General features: G+C 37.8%; 1 protein-coding gene across 1 annotated transcript; it reads left to right on the top strand.

The window, feature by feature from the left end:
• Nucleotides 1-1,420: 1,420 nt before the first annotated feature.
• nf2b (NF2, moesin-ezrin-radixin like (MERLIN) tumor suppressor b) lies at nucleotides 1,421-22,864 on the top strand. The gene is made up of 17 exons (XM_051677267.1): nucleotides 1,421-1,669; nucleotides 2,253-2,359; nucleotides 2,448-2,573; nucleotides 2,690-2,812; nucleotides 2,957-3,040; nucleotides 3,137-3,205; nucleotides 3,309-3,391; nucleotides 3,483-3,558; nucleotides 7,089-7,226; nucleotides 7,352-7,426; nucleotides 8,040-8,153; nucleotides 9,533-9,655; nucleotides 9,903-10,120; nucleotides 12,896-12,998; nucleotides 15,622-15,761; nucleotides 16,904-17,054; nucleotides 20,901-22,864. The coding sequence occupies exons 2-17, from the start codon at nucleotides 2,270-2,272 to the stop codon at nucleotides 20,946-20,948; spliced, it is 1,761 nt and encodes a 586-aa protein (XP_051533227.1). The 5' UTR covers nucleotides 1,421-1,669; nucleotides 2,253-2,269; the 3' UTR covers nucleotides 20,949-22,864.
• Nucleotides 22,865-23,279: the final 415 nt, after the last annotated feature.

The raw sequence follows: 23,279 nt of genomic DNA on the forward strand, positions 1-23,279 counted from the left end.
GTCAAGGCATCAAGAGCCACCACACACAGACATGTCAAGGAATTTGGCTACAGTTGTCGTATTCCTCTTGTTAAGCCACTCCTGAACCACAGACAACGTCAGAGGCGCCTTACCTGGGCTAAGGAGGAGAAGAACTGGATTGTTGCCCAGTGGTCCAAAGTCCTCTTTTCAGATGAGAGCAAGTTTTGTATTTCATTTGGAAACCAAGGTCCTAGAGTCTGGAGGAAGGGTGGAGAAGCTCATAGCCCAAGTTGCTTGAAGTCCAGTGTTAAGTTTCCACAGTCTGTGATGATTTGGGGTGCAATGTCATCTGCTGGTGTTGGTCCATTGTGTTTTTTGAAAACCAAAGTCACTGCACCCGTTTACCAAGAAATTTTGGAGCACTTCATGCTTCCTTCTGCTGACCAGCTTTTTAAAGATGCTGATTTCATTTTCCAGCAGGATTTGGCACCTGCCCACACTGCCAAAAGCACCAAAAGTTGGTTAAATGACCATGGTGTTGGTGTGCTTGACTGGCCAGCAAACTCACCAGACCTGAACCCCATAGAGAATCTATGGGGTATTGTCAAGAGGAAAATGAGAAACAAGAGACCAAAAAATGCAGATGAGCTGAAGGCCACTGTCAAAGAAACCTGGGCTTCCATACCACCTCAGCAGTGCCACAAACTGATCACCTCCATGCCACGCCGAATTGAGGCAGTAATTAAAGCAAAAGGAGCCCCTACCAAGTATTGAGTACATGTACAGTAAATGAACATACTTTCCAGAAGGCCAACAATTCACTAAATGTTTTTTTTTTTTTTATTGGTCTTATGATGTATTCTAATTTTGAGATAGTGAATTGGTGGTTTTTTTTGTTAAATGTGAGCCAAAATCATCACAATTAAAAGAACCAAAGACTTAAACTACTTCAGTCTGTGTGCATTGAATTTATTTAATACACGAGTTTCACAATTTGAGTTGAATTACTGAAATAAATGAACTTTTCCACGACATTCTAATTTATTGAGATGCACCTGTGTGTGTGTGTGTGTGTGTATACTGTCTTATTGTGTATTTCTATATATACTTATATTTTCTATTCACTTTTTATTTTTATTCTATTTTATTATTATCTCTGTATTGTTTGTGCACTGGATGCTTCTGTCACCAAGACAAATTCCTTGTATGTGGACGCAAACTTGGCAATAAAATTCATTCTGATTGTGATTATCCGTTTACCGGAGACACATTGATGTGGCCAAGTGTAAATGGGCCCAAAGTTTTAAAAGTAAATTCAAAATATTATCTGAAATATTATTTCTTACAATGTTGTATTATAATACAATAATTGTAAGAATTTATTCGATAGAATACAGATAAATCACAGTAGTCTCACATCCCATAAACTGTTCTCCTTCCTTCCAGTAGAGGACAGCAACGACAAACAATAACAAAGTGCTACTAAAACTCCCTATCCAGCGGATTGTAGTCGAGATTTATTTACGTCCAGCTTTTGATTTAACAAGAAAATGAGGCAGTTATTTAGAGTTTCACGTACTTTCCGACTCTTTTTTACAGTGATTTCGATGTAGGGGACAAATAGGACTCGAGTTTCCATTGTTGTGGTTTTGCGGGGAGACTGAAAACTCCTACCCGTGGATCGGGCCTGTTTTAACACTTACACAAGGTGAGTGACTAATAGTTCTACTGGTTGTATTCCTACATATTTAAAAATTACCCAAACATTTTGTTTGAAGTCTTTGTGACTTAATTTCGAGATAAATAATCTACTACTCCGAGGAAATGTAGTACTGTGCTACAGATCCGCTGCTATCATGAATCTGTCAAAAGTTATTAAGGATAAGACTATATTTTACTTTTTAAAGGACCAAATGCAGCTACAAACGAAACGAAAAAGAAAAACTTGTTTTGGTTGTATTTCAGCGTTTGTCGCATAAACAAGCTTTGATGACTCGAATTCTACTAGCTCGTTGTGTATAACTTGGCGGACTGTTCAGAATCTTTGTTTGCTGACTCAGTTGTTGGTCTAGAAGTCTAATAATGGTGTTCGTTAAAAGAAAAAGATGTGGTTAATCTACATCATTGGATGTAAACTACTCTTTAGCACGCATGGGACTCACCTGTGGCCGCCTGACGCCATGCAGTTAAATAACCATGCCATGTGGAAGCAGCAAAGTGATGAGACAAATGCTGCACTCATGATGTATACAGAAGTTCAAGTCATAATAGGATAATTTTTATGCTTTCAGGTGTTTAAGAAGTGAAAATGTCGATTTTGGGTCTAAAAAAGAAGCAGCCAAAGACTTTTAAAGTCAAAGTCATCACTATGGATGCTGAAATGGAGTTCAGTTGTGAGGTAAACATACTGTATGAACACATGCATGTATGTGTCTTTGTTTCAGTGTCCTGTATTGACATGCTTTTATGTTTTTTATATCTTGCAGGTCAAATGGAAAGGGAAAGATCTGTTTGACCTTGTGTGTCGGACTATTGGACTGAGGGAAACATGGTTCTTTGGCCTTAGATATACAGTAAAAGACACCTATGCGTGGCTTAAGCCTGATAAAAGGGTGAGTGAGACAGCAGTTTGGATAAAAATGTTCATACAGTGCGAAAAGAGACTTATGATCATGTGGATGTGCACATGGATACTCTGACAGATTTGTTTATTTTCACATTATTGTAGGTTTTGGATCAAGAAGTTCCAAAGGATTCTCCGATAACATTTCATTTTCTTGCCAAATTCTTCCCTGAGAAAGTTGAGGACGAGCTTGTTCAGGAAATTACTCAGCATCTCTTCTTCTTACAAGTATGTGGGAGTTGTTCTGGTGGATCTGGCAGGTTTTCTATTCATGATGGTCTTTCTGCTATACAAAAACCTCTTTGGGGGTTTTATTTTCTTTTGAGAGCCTTGTACAGTCAAAATGAATGGTCTGTTTGTCTTCTCACCCAGGTCAAAAAGCAGATATTAGATGAAGAGATATTTTGTTCTCCAGAAGCCTCGGTTCTTTTGGCGTCGTATGCTGTTCAAGCCAAGGTTGGTCTCCATATCAGTGTTTGTGTGTATGCATTTAATTTTGTAGTGCATATATACTGTTTATGAAATATTTTCTGTTTGTGAATGTTTCTGCAGTATGGGGACTATGATCCAAATTTTCACAAGCCAGGCTTCTTAGCACAAGATGAACTCTTGCCCAAAAGAGTGAGTAATTGTTGTACTCATTGAGAATAAGTTAAAGGATTAGTCACCAGTATTTTTGTTACTTAATTTGACTCTTACATTGATAGTTTGTGTTATTTTCCAGGTGCTAATGCAGTATCAGATGACACCAGACATGTGGGAAGAGAAGATAACTGCTTGGTATGCTGAACACAGAAACGTCACAAGGTAAGACATGTGCATGTCCTATTTGTCTGCGTAAACCACCTTTCACACTGACCCCCTGACCAATGCACTCTTATTTGTGTTGTGTTTGTAGGGACGAGGCTGAGATGGAATATCTAAAAATAGCACAGGATCTAGAGATGTATGGAGTTAGCTACTTTTCTATCACAGTAGGTCTTTTGTTTTCTTTATTAAAAGATGGCCCCATTTTTATATAAACTGCTTGGGAGAAACCAAACATCTTTTAGAGTCACTTAATGAGTGTTTGGGGTTGCTTGGCAAGATTGATCTCCTCTTGTTATTAGTATTGGATATTTTGTGAAGAACAGTGCCTATAGAAAATCGTCATAGCCCTTTGGAATAGTCACTTTTTTGTCTTGCAGCCTGAAATCAGAACCCATAATTTTTTTTTCCAGATTTTACAAATTTTGCTTTACAGCATTCAAGTAATGGAAAAAAAGCAACAGTTCCAAAAATGTATAAAAGATGAAAAACTAAAATAACAGGGTTTGAAAAGTGATCATACCCCTGGATATAATACTTTGTCAGTATATCTTTTGCTTTAATGACAGCCATCAGACTGTTTGAATATGTCTCTACGAGCTTCTTGCACCTAGATTGGGGAATATTTGCCATAAAACCATTTGCCACATGGCATCAGAATCCTCAAAAATCTAACTTTTTGGACTGAACGTCAAGTGCTATATTTGGAGAAAACAAAACATAGCACACTACCCAAAACATACCATACCATACCTACTGTGAAGCATGGTGGTGGCAACATTATGTTGTGGGGGTGTTTCTCTTCAGCGGGGACTGGGCAAATGGTCAGGATTAAAGGGAAAATGGATGCTGCCATGTACACCCAAATTCTTGAGGAAAATCTATGGCCCTCTGTTACGACCTTGGCCGTTCTCTTGCCATGGCTGCAGCATGAGGGAGTTCTGGTTGGCTGGAGGTGTAATTGTTTAATTTATTGGATTGGGGGTGTGGAGTAAAAAAATAGTTCTCCCTAGAATTGACACTAATTGGCACGATAGACAACTAAAGATATGCATGTGGTTCACCTTTCAGCACGACAATGCAGGGCTCAATGCTAAGGATTATTTCTACTGGCCCAGTCGGGCCAGTGCTTCAGATTTTTACTGGCCCTGCCAAAATCTTCACTGGCCCCAACACAAAAAAATATAAATAGCTGTTTGTACTATCGTGGCTTTAAAAATGTGTCCGAAGATAAATATTTTGTACATGTATTATGTTTTTAAGACAATGTCCTGCAAAATTGAATCACATTTATAATTTGCAAAATATGATTAATGCCTTATGTAATCCCATATAAGCGCTTTACAGATATAAATCATATTAACCTCAGCCGTCCTGCCATTTACACATGAGTTTTTAAGCGAAGAGTTCTGTTGTGGAGATGATGGGTTTTTGGTCACCCATTTAGTCATACTGTCATGCAACTTTTGGCCATGTGTATTGTATTCACACACAGGATCAAAGATTTAATCACTGAGTTAAAGATGTGATTATTGGCTGAATGTAATAAACATATGAATTCCTGAGAAGAGACTTGCTACCAAATCGGTTGTGACGTGTAATATACATTAGTGAGATATTAGGCCTAATCTGTGAATTAAGAATGTGTATATAACATGAAATCAGACAACCTAAAGACCAACACCGACTGATGCACAAAGCACAAAAACAAAAATACCTGTATGGTCCAGAATTGAGAAATATAACAGGTGTTTCATGAGGATGATATGAAGTAGACTGTTTTGAATATTCATCTTCACCCTGCAGCTGAAAAATAATAGCCTAATAGCCATAGTGATTTTGCTTCTTTTCATATCAAATGCTATTATTATGTCGAATTAATGATTACATTTTGAAACTAACCTAATTAAATCTATAATTACATTTTGGATACTGAGCAGCTCGTGATTTCCAGGCACGTGTATAACTGGGGTTTAACAAAGTTTATTATGTTTCATTTGGCGCTTCATCTCTAAAGGCAAATTAATGAGAGAAAATGTGCTTTTTTTTTACAGTGGGAATAAAACTTGCGCTCTGTCCCTTTACGAGAGCGCATGCATGTTAAACAGTCTATGCTGCACAGAGAGATATGATGATGAGACATATGCATGGAGAGACATGGATTTTCAGTCCTATAGAATGAAACTGTTGATTTTTTTTTTTTGTGTTCCAATGTGTGGATTACTGCTTTTCACCAACGTGTAAAAATGAAAAATGTGGGGATTTTGCGCACTGTGAACACGGAATTTGCGGGGATACATAAAATGTTGCACAAGACGTGCAATCCTGCTACGAAATTCATTAAGTGGGTTTTTTTCCTGCTATTCTGTACACATTGGTAATAGCTGCTACTAAGACACTTGGAAAAGAGCGAGGACAATGCTAGGAGAGTGCACTCGGTGTCTGCACGATCTTGTGCGTGCACGCGACTGTGCCTTGGCGCGTCCAGTATATTATGCATTTGCGCATCTTTGCGAGATAAATATACTCGCGCTCGCTCCTCGGTTAGAAGACTTCGTTCACTCAGTGTAATTGTTGTGCTCTCTCACTTGTTGTTTTCTTGCACTAATGTTATAAATGCAGCACTGGCCCGATCGAGCAAGTGACAGTTCTAGCAACTGGCTCGAATCTCTCTCACACTGGCCCTGGGCCATCGGGCAGTCCTTATTGTCGAGCCCTGACAATGACCCTAAACGCAACACCAAAATAAGAAGGTTAATGTCTCTCAGTGGCCAAGTCAGAGCCCTGACATAAATCCAATAGAAAACCTGTGGGTGGACTTGAAGAGAGCAGTCCATCACCGTTCACCATGCAATTTGACTGAACTGGAACAATTCTGCAAGGAAGAATGGGCAAATATTCCCCAATCTAGGTGCGCAAGCTAGTAGAGACTTATCCAAACAGACTGATGGCTGTCATTAAAGCAAAAGGTAGCTCTAAGTATTAAATCCATTGGTATGATAATTTTTTTTTTTTTTAACTTTATACATTGGAACTGTTGCCTTTTTTTTTTTTTTTTGTTTTGTTACTTGAATGTTGTAAGGCAAAATTAGTAAATAAAGTTTTTTTTTTTTTATTAGTGGGTTTTGATTTTAGCCTGTAACATACAAGTTATTATTAGGGGCCTGGGTAGCTCAGCGAGTATTGACGCTAACTACCACCCCTGGAGTCGCGAGTTCGAATTTCAGGGTGTGCTGAGTGACTCCAGCCAGGTCTCCTAAGCAACCAAATTGGCCCAGTTGCTAGGGAGGGTGGCGTCACATGGGGTAATCTCCTCGTGGTCACGATTAGTGGTTCTCGCTCTCAGTGGGGCATGTGGTAAGTTGTGCGTGGATTGTGGAGAGTAGCATGAGCCCCCACATGCTGTGAGTCTCCGCGGTGTCATGCACAGTGAGCCACGTGATAAGATGCACGGATTTACAGTCTCCGAAGCGGAGGCAACTGAGACTTGTCCTCCACCACCCGGATTGAGGTGAGTAACTGCGCCACACGAGGACCTACTAAGTAGTGGGAATTGGGCATTCCAAATAGGGAGAAAAGGGGATAAAAAAAAAAAAAGGGATTATTCCAAAGGGGAATGATGATTTTCTATAGGCATTGTAACCGCTAAGTTTAAGATGGTGTACAGTTACATCTCTGCTACTGTGATGTTTCACAGCAAAACAAGAGGGACACAGAGCTGCTGCTTGGAGTTGATGCCCAAGGTCTTCACATCTACAGCCCCAACAATAGGCTCACCCCTAACAAATCCTTCCCCTGGAGTGGAATCCGAAACATCTCTTACAGTGAGAAAGAGGTTGGGAGAAAACAAAATTCTAGACCAAAAATGTTAATTAACATCTGTATGTCAAACAAACAAAATGTGTATTTTGACACCTTTCAGAGCGAGTGATGCAAAAATGTTTTTTTTTTTATTATTAGTTTACTATTAAGCCATTGGACAAGAAAAAGGAAGTTTTTAAATTCTACTCTTCTCAGCTGAGAGTTAACAAACTGGTGAGTTTCTTTTATGATTATGTACTCTCACTGAACACTTTATTAGGTACACCTGTACACCTTCTTAATCAGCCAATTATGTGGAAGCAGTGCAGTGCATAAAATCAAGCAGATGGGGTCAGGAGCTTTCAGTTAATGTTTACATCAACCATATGAAAATTTGAGATCATATTTTGATCATTGAGGGGAGAATGGGATCACAGTGATTTCGACCGTGGCATGATTGTTGGTGCCAGACAAGCTGGTTTGAGTATTTCTGTTACCAGTCTCTAGAGTTTAGCCAGAATGGTGAAAAAAAACATCCAGTAAAACCTTGTTGATGAGAGAGGTCAACGGAGATTGGCCAGATTGGTTCGAGCTGAAAGAAAGGATACGGTAACTCAGACAACCACTCTGTATAATTGTATAACTGAGCAGAATAGCATCTCAGAATGCACAATGCATCAAACCTTGAGGCGAATGGGTTATAACCGCAGAAGACCACGTTGGGCACTTTATTAGGACCATAGTGTTCCTAATAAAGTGCTCAGTGAGTGTATAATATTGTTGTTATAACTCAAAGCATTTTCAATTAGTTGCACTGTTCAGTCCTAATGTCTTTTGTGCATATTAGATCTTACAGCTGTGTATTGGGAACCACGACCTGTTTATGAGGAGGAGGAAGGTGGATTCTATAGAAGTGCAACAGATGAAGGCCCAGGCCAAAGAGGAGAAGGCCAGGAAAAAGGTCTGTCTGATTTTTACATCTAATTAAACATTCCATTCATTAGATTGATGTTCATTATCATTAACTTTGTTCATTCAGTATAGTTCTGTGTGATTTGACTTCATATGAAACATTCTGTTAATTAGTTTAATGTAGTGTTGTGTTTGAGTCCACCTTCAATCAAGTCAGAGTCCAAAGGAGGCTGAGTCGGCCTCAAGACCAAGTTAATAACAGTCTGAGTGGATCTGTTAAAATTGAAACTGCAAACTCAACACTGAGCCATTACATCAATATTTTAAGCTTATTTTAACCCGCACTACTAAAAAAAAGTGTCAATACATCTGTTACGTTTCATAGTAATATCTTATAATTAGTATCCTGCTGAACAAACTTCAAAGTGGTTTCAGAACATATGCTATTAGTTTATGAAAACAACACTCAATGAACAATAAATTTTTTTAATTTTTTTTAATTTTTTTTTGGGTCCTCACATGTCTAATTGCGTTCTGTTGACATTTCAATAATTTGCTGCTTTTCCCCACTCAAACAAAAACTATAGTGAAGTAGCCTATATAGAAAAGAGAACAACTGCGTCATTAAAACCAGGGTTATTGTAGTTTCGAATTTTGAATTAGTTTTTCTATTTCATTTTTGATTTGTCCTTTCAGTTTAGTTTTATCTAAAATTATCCTTAGCTAATAAAAAGTCTACACTTAGATTTGTTGAATGTCTCTGTTTGCTCTAGAGAATTTGTCTCTGTTTGGGAAAATACATACAAATGATTCAACATAGTAGTAATTAGCACTCACTGAGAAGTTACATCTCCTGATTTGACTGCGAATGGCATGCTGGTAAAGCTGTTTATATGCTGAACAAAATCGTGGTAATGGGCAAAAATCTGTGCTGATTGTGTTTTGCTTAAACCGTTATGACCTTACCCCATTAAAGAAATGCTGTTTAAAGGTATTAACATGACCTTACACATTGTTAATGGTATATTACTAAAGGAATATACAAGTTGATCTTTATCGACAGCATTTGTGGCATAATGTCAATTACCACAGAAAATTATTTTAGCTCAAAAATGTAATTACATAAGACATGTACAAGAGCTTGTATTAAACCCGAAACATTCCTTCAATGTTTATCATGTTTAACCTTTATTAAAGAGAATCAATAAGCTAACACTGACGCTAAATGTACTGATTTTTGCAGTAAATTTTAAGCCTCATTTGGTATAAACTACAGTATAAAGAACAACAACTGAACAGAATCAGATCTTTTTGTTTTAAGAATGTGTGGTATGTTTCAAGTAACATTTGTGGGGTTTTATATTAACTTTTTTCTGATATTGTTTTTGTTTCTTATCTCTCCAATTGGCTTTGTGTGTGTGTGGTTAGGTTGAGCGTCAGATTCTTGCACGGGAAAAGCAGATGAGGGAGGAAGCCGAGCGAGCAAAGGAAGAAATGGAGCGTCGTTTGTTCCAGCTTCAGGACGAGGCCCGAATGGCCAATGAAGCTCTAGTGAGGGTTTTGCCTTGCTTTAAATTGCATGATGCCAAATATTTTACTCCCTTTTCTCTGCCACCTTGTGATATATTTCCTCAGAGCCACAGCAGTATAAAGTACGTGGCTTGAGTTGTCCCATATATCTGGCAGTAAATTTGAATTAGGTCCATACCATTGTCCTGGACTCATTAGAATTCCACTCATGGTCTGAGAGTCCCTGAGCTTGATCCTGTAAGCTGTCCTTTACTGTCTGCCTCTGCAGCTGCGCTCCGAGGAGACAGCCGACCTTCTGGCAGAGAAAGCCCAGATCGCAGAGGAGGAGGCCAAACTACTCGCCCACAAAGCAGCCGAGGCAGAGCAGGAGAGGCAGAGGTTAGAGGTCACGGCCCTAAAGACCAAAGAGGAGAAGAGACTGATGGAGCAGAAGATGAGAGAAGCAGAACAACTTGCAGTTAAACTTGTTGAGCAGTCTGAAAGAAGGTGGGACATTACAGTTGTGACGATACCAGTACCAAAACCAGTGAAATTTCATGAATCTCCATACTGATTCCGTTAGCAGAGCAAAAACTAATATTCCAGTGAACACACTTTTATTACAAAGGTTACATTTAAATATAAAAAATTACAACAATAGCATTCAGATTTCTCACTTGATTGAGAAGTATTAAGAAAGTATTTCTCACATTGCTTTAAGTTTTTCAAGGAATTTTGTAGTTATTTAAAGGATTAGTTCACCCAAAAATGAAAATTCAGTCATTATTTACTCACCTCTGTGTTGTTATAACCCCATATGACTTTCTTTCATTTTCTTAACACAAAGGGAGAAATTGAAAAAATGTTGTGATCAGTGATGTCATACAATGGCAGTTTATGGTGACAACCTCTACCTGAACAAATTATTCCTTGAGACTTATGATTGTTATGAAAGCATACGATAAGGTTTGGTGCGAAACAAACCAAAATCTAATGTATAATTTAGTGAATTGTTCATTGACTGTTGATCTCATGTGCGTGTTCATGATAGGGCACGAGAGCAACAGTTCACACAGTGCCTTCGCAACATTGGGGCGTTCAAGCGAAAACTAGTTTTGTTTATCTAAAAACGGGTCTGCCACAGCGATAGCAACAACAGAACCTAACACAGCTGCACACAAAACAGAGAATAGAACTTATTAAACATGTCTGAAGAGTTTGTAGTCGAAGAATTGATGCATTTCTATGCCCAGCCTTATTTATTTGAACGGCAGCCACAGTCACACCGTGTCCTAACCTGACGGCAAACGACATGCGATAAAAGGTATATTTTCTATGGTATTCAGAGTTTTTGTCCTAACTAGCAGTGACGAGCAATGGTACATTCTAGGCATCGCACGTGTAACTCTGTCCGCTCTGAACTGGCACCGGTCCAAAAAAAAAATAAAAAAAATAATTAAGGCTGCGTATAGAAATGCATAAATTCTTCAACTACAAACTCTTCAGACATGTTTAGTAAGTTCTGTTCTTTGGTTTTTGTGCAGCTGTGTTGTGTACTTTTGTCATTATCACCGGGGAAGACCATTTTTAAGATAAACAAAACGAGTTTTCTCTTGAATGCCCCAATGTCACGAGGGGGCTGTGTGAACTGTTGCTAAATAAATTACAAGCAGTGTGTAGTTTTCTCTTTAAAAAAAAAAAAAAAACTAAAAAAAAAATTATAATTTAAAGTCCCCGTGAAGTGCCTTCACGAGCGCAGTTCGATTTGGTGTTTTGTATTTCCTACTGAAACAGGAAGTGGAGGCAGGACATGTTTAATGACTCGTCCCATGTTTAAAAATAGACAAAAGGCTGTAGTTTATAGCCACACACACACACACACACACATACCCCTTTCCACCATGCTGCTTATGTTACTGGGGAAACTTTAGAAGTGATCTCAGTACTGACCAGCTTTTCCAAAGACTTGAGAACGGAACAATGATCTAACTGACAACAATAATCCCTAACAAGCCCACAAATGCACATAGCACATTGCGGTCTTTGCTTATGATGACACTGGAGCTGTCGTGCAAGTCTAGTGCAGATGAATGAGAAACAAGAGAGTAAAAGATAATACATCCTTGTTTTGAATCACAATACACTAAGCATAAAGAATAAAGAACACTTACTTGAGCTGTACGTCCCAAGTAACCTCCAGCTGCATAAAAAATATAAATAAAATACAGCAACTTTCCTTGCGTCTAGCTCCCACATTCAGAAGTGATCATCGCTATGCCTAATTCCCTTCGAAGACAGAAAATCAGTTTGGAAAGATCCTAGAGCATGGATTGTGCTCTTTTCGAAGTGCACTGCCATGATCAGCGCCAGTTAGAACACAGCCAGAACAGTTGTAGGGGGAGGGTACGTTCTCGTTCTAAAAAGCACTTGATTTCTCAACCTCTATGTGACATCATGGATGTCGAGTCTTTTTAGCCGGAAGAGAGAGACTGCAGATTTGAAATGCTTATTGTGGCGGCAGGGGCGTGGTCGAGTGTTCGTCCGGAGAGAGAAAATTGAGATTGCAGTAAGCACTGGGGAGAGCAATAAAAGGAGAGACCACGCCAGAGACCCAGAGAGAGAGAGACACTTTTCAACCGCCAAAGTTGTCCGTTTATGTTGAAGCTGAAAAGCTATTTTTGTTACACATTGTTAAAGACCAACCTTTTGAGTTGAAGCCTCATGTTTCCCATTTCCTCCTCCACCCCACAACGAACGAATGAATTTTGTCAGTGTTTAGGACTACACTAGCATGTAGGTGACCTTAAACCTAATAGATATGGACTAAAAGCATCATAAATGCAATTGATTTCATGGGGTCTTTAATACTGATGTTTGACTAATATTAACAACATAAGCAGTGGCAGGTCTATAACGCTGCACTTACATCTGGGGTTTTTTTTTTCTGCCCATTTAAATTCAGTTTAACTCAAGACATTACCAACTGTGTTTACCGTAATACCTCGCTTGAAGACAGTCATTTTGAATTAAGGAATATATAGTTCTGTTCTTTGAGCATCAGTCAGCCCTCAGGTACCAAATTGAGTAGGTACTTGGTACTACCAATACTGTAGAAAGACTGTTATTACATTTTTTTTTTTTTTTTTTACTTAAGTGTCGACTTGGTACCAGTGTACAGTTATTTTGACTTTCATATTGATACCAGTTAACTTGGAATCAGAACTTGAAAGGTGCTAATGCAATTAGAGAAGTTTAATTCTTACTTGTTTTTGTGGCCCCCAGACTGAAGGAGGCAGACCATCTGAAACAGGACCTGAATGAGGCTAAAGATGCAGAAAGAAGAGCCAAGCAAAAACTTTTGGAAATCACCAAAACAACATATCCTGTAATGCTGCTAAAATACATATAAAAAAATGCTGCTTTGTACTGTATTTATAAGGCTTTTAAACATATACCGTTGAAGTCAGAAGTTTACATACGCTTAGGTTGAAGTCATTAAAACTCACTTTTTAACTACTCCACAGATTTCATATTAGCAAACTATAGTTTTGGCAAGTTGTTTAGGTCACAGGGGTTTTCAAACTGGGGTCCAGGGACCCCCAGGGGGATGCAAGTGGGTGCTATGGGGTCCTTGGAAAATGTAAGAAGTAAAAAAAAAAGATATTGCAATATGTATTTTTAGGGCTGTTAAAGTTAACATTTTTAACAGCTTTTGAAAGACTGGTTGGAAATCAATAGATTTATTGGGCTATTTTATTCCATTGACAGCGATTTGTTTTTAAAAGCAAAACAATTTCAAACCAAATCAGCATTTCATTTTGTGAAAATATTTTTGGGTTTTAATACAATGACAATATAAATTATATTATTTGGAAAAATTTAGGAAAAAACAACATCTTTTTAATGTAATGCTTACATTTATTTTCAAACATTATATACTGTACTGTGCAAAAGCACATAAGATGCTTCACAAAAACATTTGTCTTAAGATGGTTATTTATATTTTCAACTTTAGTGTGTCAACAGGAAATATACATTATTTGCAAAATAAATATTTGGGAGTCTATAGAGTAGAATAGAATAGAAGAACAGGGAGCCCTGCAACAGATGGCATGATCCCCACAGAGCCCCTACTGAACATCGAGTCAGTCTGGGATTACATGAAGAGACAGAAGCAATTGAGACAGCCTAAATAGATAGAAGAACTGTGGTGAATTCTCAAAGAAACTTGGAACATCCTATCTGCTAACAACCAAGAAATACTGTGTCCAGGTGTACCCAGGAGAATTGGTGCTGTTTTGAAGGCAAAGGTGGTCACACCAAATATTGATTTCGCTTTTTTTATGTTTTCTGGACTTTGTATGACATTAATTGATAAATGAAAACTATTTATGGCATTATTTTTGAAGGCATCCTCACTATGCAACATTTTTCCCAAGTGCCTAAAACTTTTGCACAGTACTGTATATTTTCTTATACATTAAAATATATAGCTGCCTTTATTTCTAAAGAAGGGGGTCCCTTCAAAGGGGATTGTCATATTTGGGGGTCCTTGGAATCAAAGAGTTTGAAAAACCCTGGTTTAGTACATCTAATTTGTGCATGACAAAAGTAATTTTTCCAACAATTGTTTACAGACAGATTGTTTCACTTTTAATTGACAATATCACAATTCCAGTGGGTCAGAAGTAATTTAGATTTTGATAGGCTAATTAGAGGTGTACCTGTGGATGTATTTTAAGGTCTACCTTCAAACTCAGTGCCTCTTTGCTTGACATCATGGGAAAATCAAAAGAAATCAGCCAAGACCTCAGAAAAAAAATTGTAGACCTCCACAAGTCTGGGTCATCCTTGAGAGTAATTTCCAAATGCCTGAAGGTACCACGTTCATCTGTACAAACAATAGTATGCAAGTATAAACACCATGGGACAACGCATCCATCATACCGCTCAGGAAGGAGATGAATTCTGTCTTCTAGAGATGAACGTAGTTTGGTGCGAAAAGTGCAAATCAATCCCAGAACAACAGCAAAGGACCTTGTGAAGATGCTGGAAGAAACAGGTAGACAAGTATCTATATCCACAGTAAAACGAGTCCTATATCAACATAACCTGAAAGGCTGCTCAGCAAGGAAGAAGCCACTGCTCCAAAACCACCATAAAAAAGCCAGACTACAGTTTGCAAGTGCACACTGGGACAAAGATCTTACTTTTTGGAGAAATGTCCTCTGGTCTGATGAAACAAAAAATTTAACTGTTTGGCCATAATGACCATTGTTATGTTTGGAGGAAAAAGGGTGAGGCTTGCAAGCTGAAGAACACCATCCCAACTGTGAAGTATGGGGGTGGCAGCATCATGTTGTGGGAGTGCTTTGCTACAGGAGAGACTGGTGCATTTCACAGAATGGCTTCATGAGGAAGGAAAATTATGTGGATATATTGAAGCAACATCTCGAGACATCAGTCAGGAAGTTAAAGCTCGGTCGCAAATGGGTCTTCCAAATGGACAATGACCCCAAGCATCCAAAGTTGTGGAAAAATGGCTGAAGGACAACAAAGTCAAGGTATTGGAGTGGCCATCACAAAGCACTGACCTCAATCTGATAGAAAATTTGTGGGCAGAACTGAAAAAGCGTGTGCAAGGAAGGAGGCCTACAAACTCAGTTACACCGGTTTTGTCTGGAGGAATGGGCCAAAAGAGAAGCTTGTGGAAGGCTGCCCAAAAAGTTTGACCCAATTTAAAGGCAATGCTACCAAATACTAACAAAGTGTTTGTAAACTTCTGACCCACTGGGAATGTGATGAAAGAAATAAAAGCTGAAATAAATAATTCTCTCTACTATTATTCTGACATTTCACATTCTTAAAATAGTGTTCCTAACTGACCTAAGACAGGGAATGTTTTTTAAAATTAGATGTCAGGAATTGTGAAAAACTGAGTTTAAATGTATTTGGATAAGCTGTATGTAAACTTCTGACTTCAGCTGTAGTTTTTGTTATGTTTTCAGCTGATTGCAGCATACTCCAGCCCTTCACAACCCGTTGGGCCTGACAGTCCAGATATGGCTGTAGAAATGGGCAGCTCCATCCGAATGGATTTCAAAGACTCGGATATGAAGAGACTTTCGATGGAGATTGAGAGAGAACGGTATGTACTTGATGGTGTCATGGGTTGTTGGAAGGCATGAAGATCTATAAAAACAAACAAAAAAACAAAGCTGAATATAGCTCTTCAGTCATGATGTCAATTTGTAGGCCAAACTGGATGGCTTATTTTCCATGGGTTCCTTCTAGAATTTGTTATGGATTTTTAGAATAGCAGTTTTTATTTTATGAGTAAACTGAGGTCTGTGATTAACATTACTTGGAGACTTTCCCATTTTGTTCTACAATTCAGTTTCACAGAGAGTTGCTATACATTCAATGAGCACTTTATTAGGAACACTATGGTGGTCTGACGTGGTCTTCTGCTGTTGTAGCCCACTTGTCTGCTCACTACAGTAGTACAGAGTGGTTATCTGAGTTACCGTAGCCTTTCTGTCAGCTCGAACCAGTCTGGCCATTCTCCGTTGACCCTTCTCATCAACAAGGTGTTCCTGTCCACAGAACTACCGCTTTCTGGATGTTTTTTGTTTGTGGCACTATTCTGTGTAAACTCTAGAGACTGTTGTGCGTGAAAATCCCAGGAGATCAGCAGTTACAGAAATTCTCAAACCAGCCTGTCTGGCACCAACAATCATGCCATGGTCGAAATCACTGAGATCACATTCTATCTCCATTCTGATGATTGATGTGAACATTAACTGAAGCTCCTGACCCATATCTGCATGATTTTATGCATTGCATTATTGCCACAAGATTGGCTGATTAGATAATCTCATGAATAAGGAGGTGTACAGGTGTTCCTAATAAAGTGCTCAGTGAAGGTATAAAGACTACAATAGTTGTCCGATGAATTGCACGTTATTCGTCAAGCACACAAACTTTTTACGTCCTAGGCAAATGATCCGTAATGAATGATGTACAAATGATGTGGCAACTTACATTTTAAAGCAAACAACAATTTAAAAATTCACGTTTGAGGAGACTGCGTGTAATATATGTTGTAGAACAAAACATGAAAGTCCCTTCAAGTAATGTTAAACATAGACTTTCTTTTACTCATATATCAAAAAACGCTATTCTAAAGACCTATGAAAAATTCCAGAGGGAACCCATGGATTGAAAATGCTTATCTGAGTTTTAGGTTTACAAACTGAACTACTATATACTGTACATTGCATGTCTCAGGATGGAGTACATGGAAAAGAGCAAGCATCTTCAAGACCAGCTGAAGGAGCTGAAATCCGAGATTGAATCACTGAAGCTTGAAGAGCAGCAGCAGGCTGGAATCTACAGCCTCAGGAGTTACACAGAACCACCCTATGTTCCCCACAGCAATGTAAGAAACACTCAGACATACTGCATACTCAGCACTTTTCTGTTTACACTAGATCTTTGGCAGGGCTCACCAGTGAGGATTTTTTTCTACTGGCCTGTTCGAACCAGTTGTTCAGGTTTTTACTTGCCCTGCCAATATTTTCACTGGCCCCACTGCAAAAAAATAATAATCACATTTTATTTTTAGTAACACATTTAAAGTCAAATAATTTGTAAGATTTTTATTTTGCAATAATGGCTGGAAATTATGCAGCTTTAAAGGGGTCATGACATACTCTATTTTTTTTTTTTATATATATATTTTTTTATATAATTTTATTATCTTCCCTGAGGTCACCTGATCATGTTAGTACATTTTTTTTTTTTTTTTTTTGCCATTATAATTTAGTAATATATGAAAATTTTCCGCCCTGTCTCTGGCCATCTGTCTGAAATGCTCGGTTTTGGCCTAATCGCCTCCTTAAAACTTCAATGTAAACACCCACTGTTATGATTTAACATCATGCAGCTCCAAGAATACAACCATATTTGAAACTCAATCGGAAGAGAATAAACAAGAGCCACAACATTATAAAACTAAACAGGGTTCCCACGCATCCTGGAAAATCTGGAAAACCTGCATTTTGCAATGCAGTTTTCCAGTCATGGAAAAGTCATGAAAATGAAAAAAATACCTAAATGTCCTGGAAAATAATTATTTGTCCTGGGAAATAATTTAGTATAATAAAATTGTTTGACTGTGTCGCTAAAAAGGTTTTTGTTACATGTACAAAAACAAGGTAACAATCGGGACTGGGGATAGGTGCAAATACACATTTGTATCTTTTTTTTTTTTTGTTGTTTTTTTATTTTATTTTTTTTATTTTTTTACCATCAGCAGCTGCACGTTGTGAAACAACATCAACAGTTGACTGTCATGAACAATGCTCTGTCAGGTACATTCCTTGCTCATCTGGGTAGGGTTACACCAGCTGTGCGTAAGGTCTCACTTAAGTTGAGATGTAAAGTTTAAACTAAGGGCTTAGTCAAGGACTTCAGTCAGTGCTTAATTTTGTTCCACCATGAGTTCTTAACGGGATATGAATTAATATTCAATAATTCAAAGATTGGAGTCCGCTTATACCGTGGTTACCACATGTAGGGCCCTATGATTTTCACGATACAGCAACCCATGGACAGAATCCCTGAATACAGTCATAAAAATGGCATTAGCTATAAAACGCGGAATGATGCGGAACTTGATATTTGGGATGAAAAGGAATATTTGAATGCACAATTAAATAAAAATTGCGATATATTCTAGTGTGATTATTAACCCGCAAAAGGCTGCGATTTAATTGAAAAACTATATTGACTAATCTGCATGTGCTGTGCGCTTCAAAATGAATGTGTGAAGCAGAGCATTCTGAAGCACAGCACATACAGACTGTATATTTGATCAAATCACAGCTATTTGGGGTTTAATAAATACACTGGGCCATGTAGCAAACTGTTTATCCTGAGGTGGGAAACTATCGTCAAAAGCACACAGAAATGCCAGAATAAAAGCTTAATTAAAAGGGGTGCATGAAATGGGAAATATATATTACTACTGTTTAGTAATGTAATTTTTACTGTAATTAAAAAGTGATCATTATCATCATTCCTGTGACCTTGCTGGTCGTTGGGGAGGCACGATGGGTCATGATGCAGCTGAGACTGTCCTACACTTGCATCTGTCGGAGTATGTTGCCAGAAGCTCTGGCATGGCCATTCCTTAATGTTGTCCATCCAAGACTCCCTTCCAATGTTCCTTGAAGAACAGTCTTTTGAAGGTTGTCATGGCGATTGATGTAGCCAAACCATGCCAGCTTTCGTCTCTCTTTATAGTGGCCAGAAGTGGTTCTTGCGTGCCAACCAGAGATTATTTTGTTCCGCACATATTCATTGGTCTTCTGCTGAAGGTATGAGATGCGGAGTAGCTTTCTATTCTATTTTCAGTGTCTGCCAGGAGGGTCCATCATGATGGAGACAACCAGTGACTTGTAGAGCTTGTATTCTGTAGAGAAGCTGATGGATTTGCTTTTCTAAAAAGTGATCATAATAATGTATTAAAGCAATTTCTCACATTTGTGATGTTTTGTAGTGCAGCATTTCATTTGACAAAAATATCTCCAGTGTTATTTTGGATTGTGCTGTGAGGATTTTGTATGAAAGCACTTAATTTGGTAAACAATAATGCAATGTTATCTTAAAAAAATTAAAATAATTCTATTTTCATTTTATTAAAGTTTTATTCGTCTAGACACTTGATATTAAAATGTAATTAAACTGTTGAATATGAAATTCTACAAAAAAACAAAAAAAAACAATAACCACAATATATATCATGACCTTTCGTGTATTTTTGTATAAATATTACACCCGTTGGGCACACGAAATATCCTGGAAATGTCCTGGAAATTGTGCCTTAAAAAGAGTTTGAACCCTGCTAAATTTCAGGGTTTACACATAATGTGCATCCAACACATTGTATCCAAATGTATTTAACTGTTCACTTATTGTAAGCATAGCAGCACCATAAACTATCAAACAGTCATGACATTTGAAATATTGATGAATGGAACTTTTTAATTACTATTTTGCGATCTGGTCCAAGTGTTTTTACCTGCCTCATCCTTCAATAACAGTTCCTTTTCAAATCATAAATCATTTCAATCATAGTATGACTGGTTCACAAGGAATCCATGCTGATATGAGCCGGAAAAAACGCACATACATGGTCCAAAGCATGGTGAAACAAGACGCGCACAAATACAGTATCATCCTGCACTGAAGCGCACATCACCACAAATGCATAAAAACAGTCAAAGATGTCCATCTAGTTCATGTTTACATACACAATTAAAAACTGTGCACATGGGCGCAATAATGCATCCAAAACAGCAAAACCCAGAGCAGAGCCAGAATGGCGTCTCCTTTTCAGAGTTGTAACTTGACACTTGTCTTTTAAAAGCAACCCGAGATATGTATCAAGCGGTCAAAGATGTCCGTCTAGTGCATGTTTATATACAAAAATAATTCAAAATTGTCCAGATGGGTCCCCTTTAGTGTTCAGGAATAGTTAGTAGGCCACACTAGGCCTGTTTGTCCTGCTCTCTCTCTGAGCACAAACGGAGCCCCAGTGGGTGGGGACATGGGTTCGATGTAAAGTAGGCGTTGATGTTGTAGATTTAGATGCGGCCATGAATTACTGGGCCACCAAATGACGTAGGGAAGTCACAGGCATTTTTGCAGCTTGGTTTCAATTAATGCTTATATTGGATTGGCTATTACATTGAGTTCTGACATTTTACAGTATGTTTTTATAGTAGAATATCCTCTTATACTGTATGACAAAATATCAAGGATTTATTTATAATTTTCAACCCATTCTTACTGTTGCATCTTGGAATACCAAATGTTTAAATTTGCAAGGCATTTAAAATGGACATGATCAACAAATGTAAGACGTGGTGACAACGCAACACTTTCCCAATAGGACAAGTGGCAGTTTCCTCAGCTGGCCAGTATATCTCTTAAAATGATCCGAGGCCATACTGATTTTTCGAGACCTGTTTGGATCTGTTATATAAATAGATACATCTGTTTGTTTAGAAATTTTGATAGCCCACTTAGGGAAAGTTGGCTAAATATTAAAGTGGATGCTTGCTGTCAGATTGCACAAATGTTTATTGGAATTTCCCAGCTTGGAATGTAAAAAAAATTTTTTTTTTTTATATTTATTTTTTTACTATTCACATAATGGAATGGATACCATTCCCAAGGAGACTGTAACAATGTTTTTATTATGCTCTTTCTGGTGCAGAGGAATTCTGCCTACATGGCTCAGATGGCCTTCTATGAGGAAGTGTGAAAGAACAGTCCAACCACTGTTTAAGGAGCACGAGGGGTCTGGAGAAACAACAGTTCACTGAAGCATGCATGTACACCAAAAATGCAAATATAACCTTGTGTACTGTGCTTTTGAAGTGTAATATATTAATTTCCCCTTTTTTCAGTTTATGTGTCAGCAATGCAATTGTTTTTTGTGCACACTAAGTCATTTTGCTAATACCACAAATGGTTTGGCACTTTCAAGCTGAAACTGATTCATCTTTGTTGATATGACAAAAATATTTGGTCCGTAAATGCATAATGCAGATATATAGTAAAAAGAAAAGGGATGTTTCTCATACAAATAAAGGTGCCTTTAGATCAGTTCATAAAATGGTGAACACAAGCTTGTTTGCCTCATGTTTAAATGTTAAGGTTGCCACTCCACCAGAAATACTAAGCAATTTTACTTTTGGCCTATAATATTTTCCTTAGATCTCCTATTCTTTTACTTTGGGGTGCCTGATCAATTTAACACTCAGTGCCTTTAACAAATGCAACCACACTGGTTGGCAAAAAATGCATTGTAGTTTTAACTACAGTATCAGCAAATGTCAAATGATTTAAGTATTTCCATGTTTTGGACTTTGGAATTTGTACTTTTTCTGTTTTATCTGGTGCTTTTTAACAGTGTAGGTGATTGATTACTCTCCAATACACTCTAGTGCCTTTTGGAAAGCTTGCACTACTCAGTGGGTTAAATTATTCTCTACCAATATACTCTTTTCCTGGCACTATGGATCTTGTTCTGCTGGCCATGTGTCCCGCCTGACAAACATGCCAGCTGTTATATTGATTACTCATTTTGGCTGGAGAATTATTTTATTTTTTTATTTTTTGACAGTGTTTGATATAGTGATATAAAGGCAGGTTTATTGGTTTTTCTACAATTTTTGTTACCAAATCAAATGATGCTTTAGTTCTAGGGGTATGAGCTATGTTGACATTTCAGCACTCTACATGGTGTAACAAAAATCTGAATGCATTTACAGGAGTAACAAACATTTCAAACCTTGTTTTATTTTTTACCCCTCAAAAATAGAAATGACAGGCATAACTCAGATATGTAACCTTACTTGATACCAACACTTTATGCTGAAAGTATTATCTTTCGAAAAGTTGTCCTTTTTTTTTCAAAATCTATGCAAAATACATAGGATACATATATTTTTTGCACTCATTTTTGTGAATGTTTTTATGCTTTTGACATGGTAGATGGAGAACTTTTTTGTTGATGTGAGAAAATATGCCTGTGCTTTCATATAAAGGGATGACTTCTAATATGGTTGAGTTTTAAGACTGTAATGCCACCCATTATGTAATAGCTTGTCATTTATTTAGCAGCATGCTATATTTTGCATCAATTAGAAACCAGCCAGTATGTGAAATGAGATTATAACAATGCTTTGTTGGGAAATATCTATTGTAAATACACTACATGTATCTCAAAGTCTTACTATGAGTAGTGGGAGAAATTATTGTGTTATCAGCAGCATGACTGTGCACACTAGCCTAAGATGTCTTAAGACAGAGTGACTTCACAAGGCAACTGTTCATGTTTTAATGAATGCCACAACCACCTGCCAGTCTCTGCCCAGTTTGCCCTCAAAACACTGTTTTTGATTTGGTATTTGTCTTTACCTCTCTGTACCACACAGTGCTTTTCTTTTGTTTTTTTGGGAGGGGGGGTTGTATTCCATAACTTCATGAACATTAAGCATGGATGGCTTTCACTCCTAATTTGAATTAATTTTCTGTTGGAGCACAGTATCACTGCCTTTGTTTAGTATTTGTGCCATGCATCAGACACAGATGGTCGATATGGATGTGGACTTATAACCTTGCATGTGCAGTGAATTGTAAACTGAAAGACAAATAAATGGCAAATGGATTTCAGATTCTTGCTATGTGTTTACCTTCTGGTGCAGATACTCTGAAAAACAAAACAATTCTGTATGTAGACCATTTTATCTAGTACTTTGAGGTATGTTTTTTTTTTCTACCACTCCCTAACGTTTGTCTCCTGAACATTATTTAGTATCTCATGCTTGTAGTACAAAACAGAAAGTCTCAAAAAGCTGATTACAATTTTAATATGGAAGCTAAGTTCCCTTCACTGCCTAAAGATGGCGTGGTAAACCACTTCTGTATCAAAAAGTGAAGATTTTTCTTTGTATCCATATATATATATATATATATGTGTGTGTGTGTGTGTGTGTGTGTGCCACGTTAGCCACAGTGGCCAAATGGATGTGAGAGACAGAGAACACCACAATAACCTGGCTGGACAGACAACAGCAGAGCTATACAA

Source organism: Myxocyprinus asiaticus, chromosome 38, assembly GCF_019703515.2.
Source record: "Myxocyprinus asiaticus isolate MX2 ecotype Aquarium Trade chromosome 38, UBuf_Myxa_2, whole genome shotgun sequence".
Taxonomy (NCBI): domain Eukaryota; kingdom Metazoa; phylum Chordata; class Actinopteri; order Cypriniformes; family Catostomidae; genus Myxocyprinus; species Myxocyprinus asiaticus.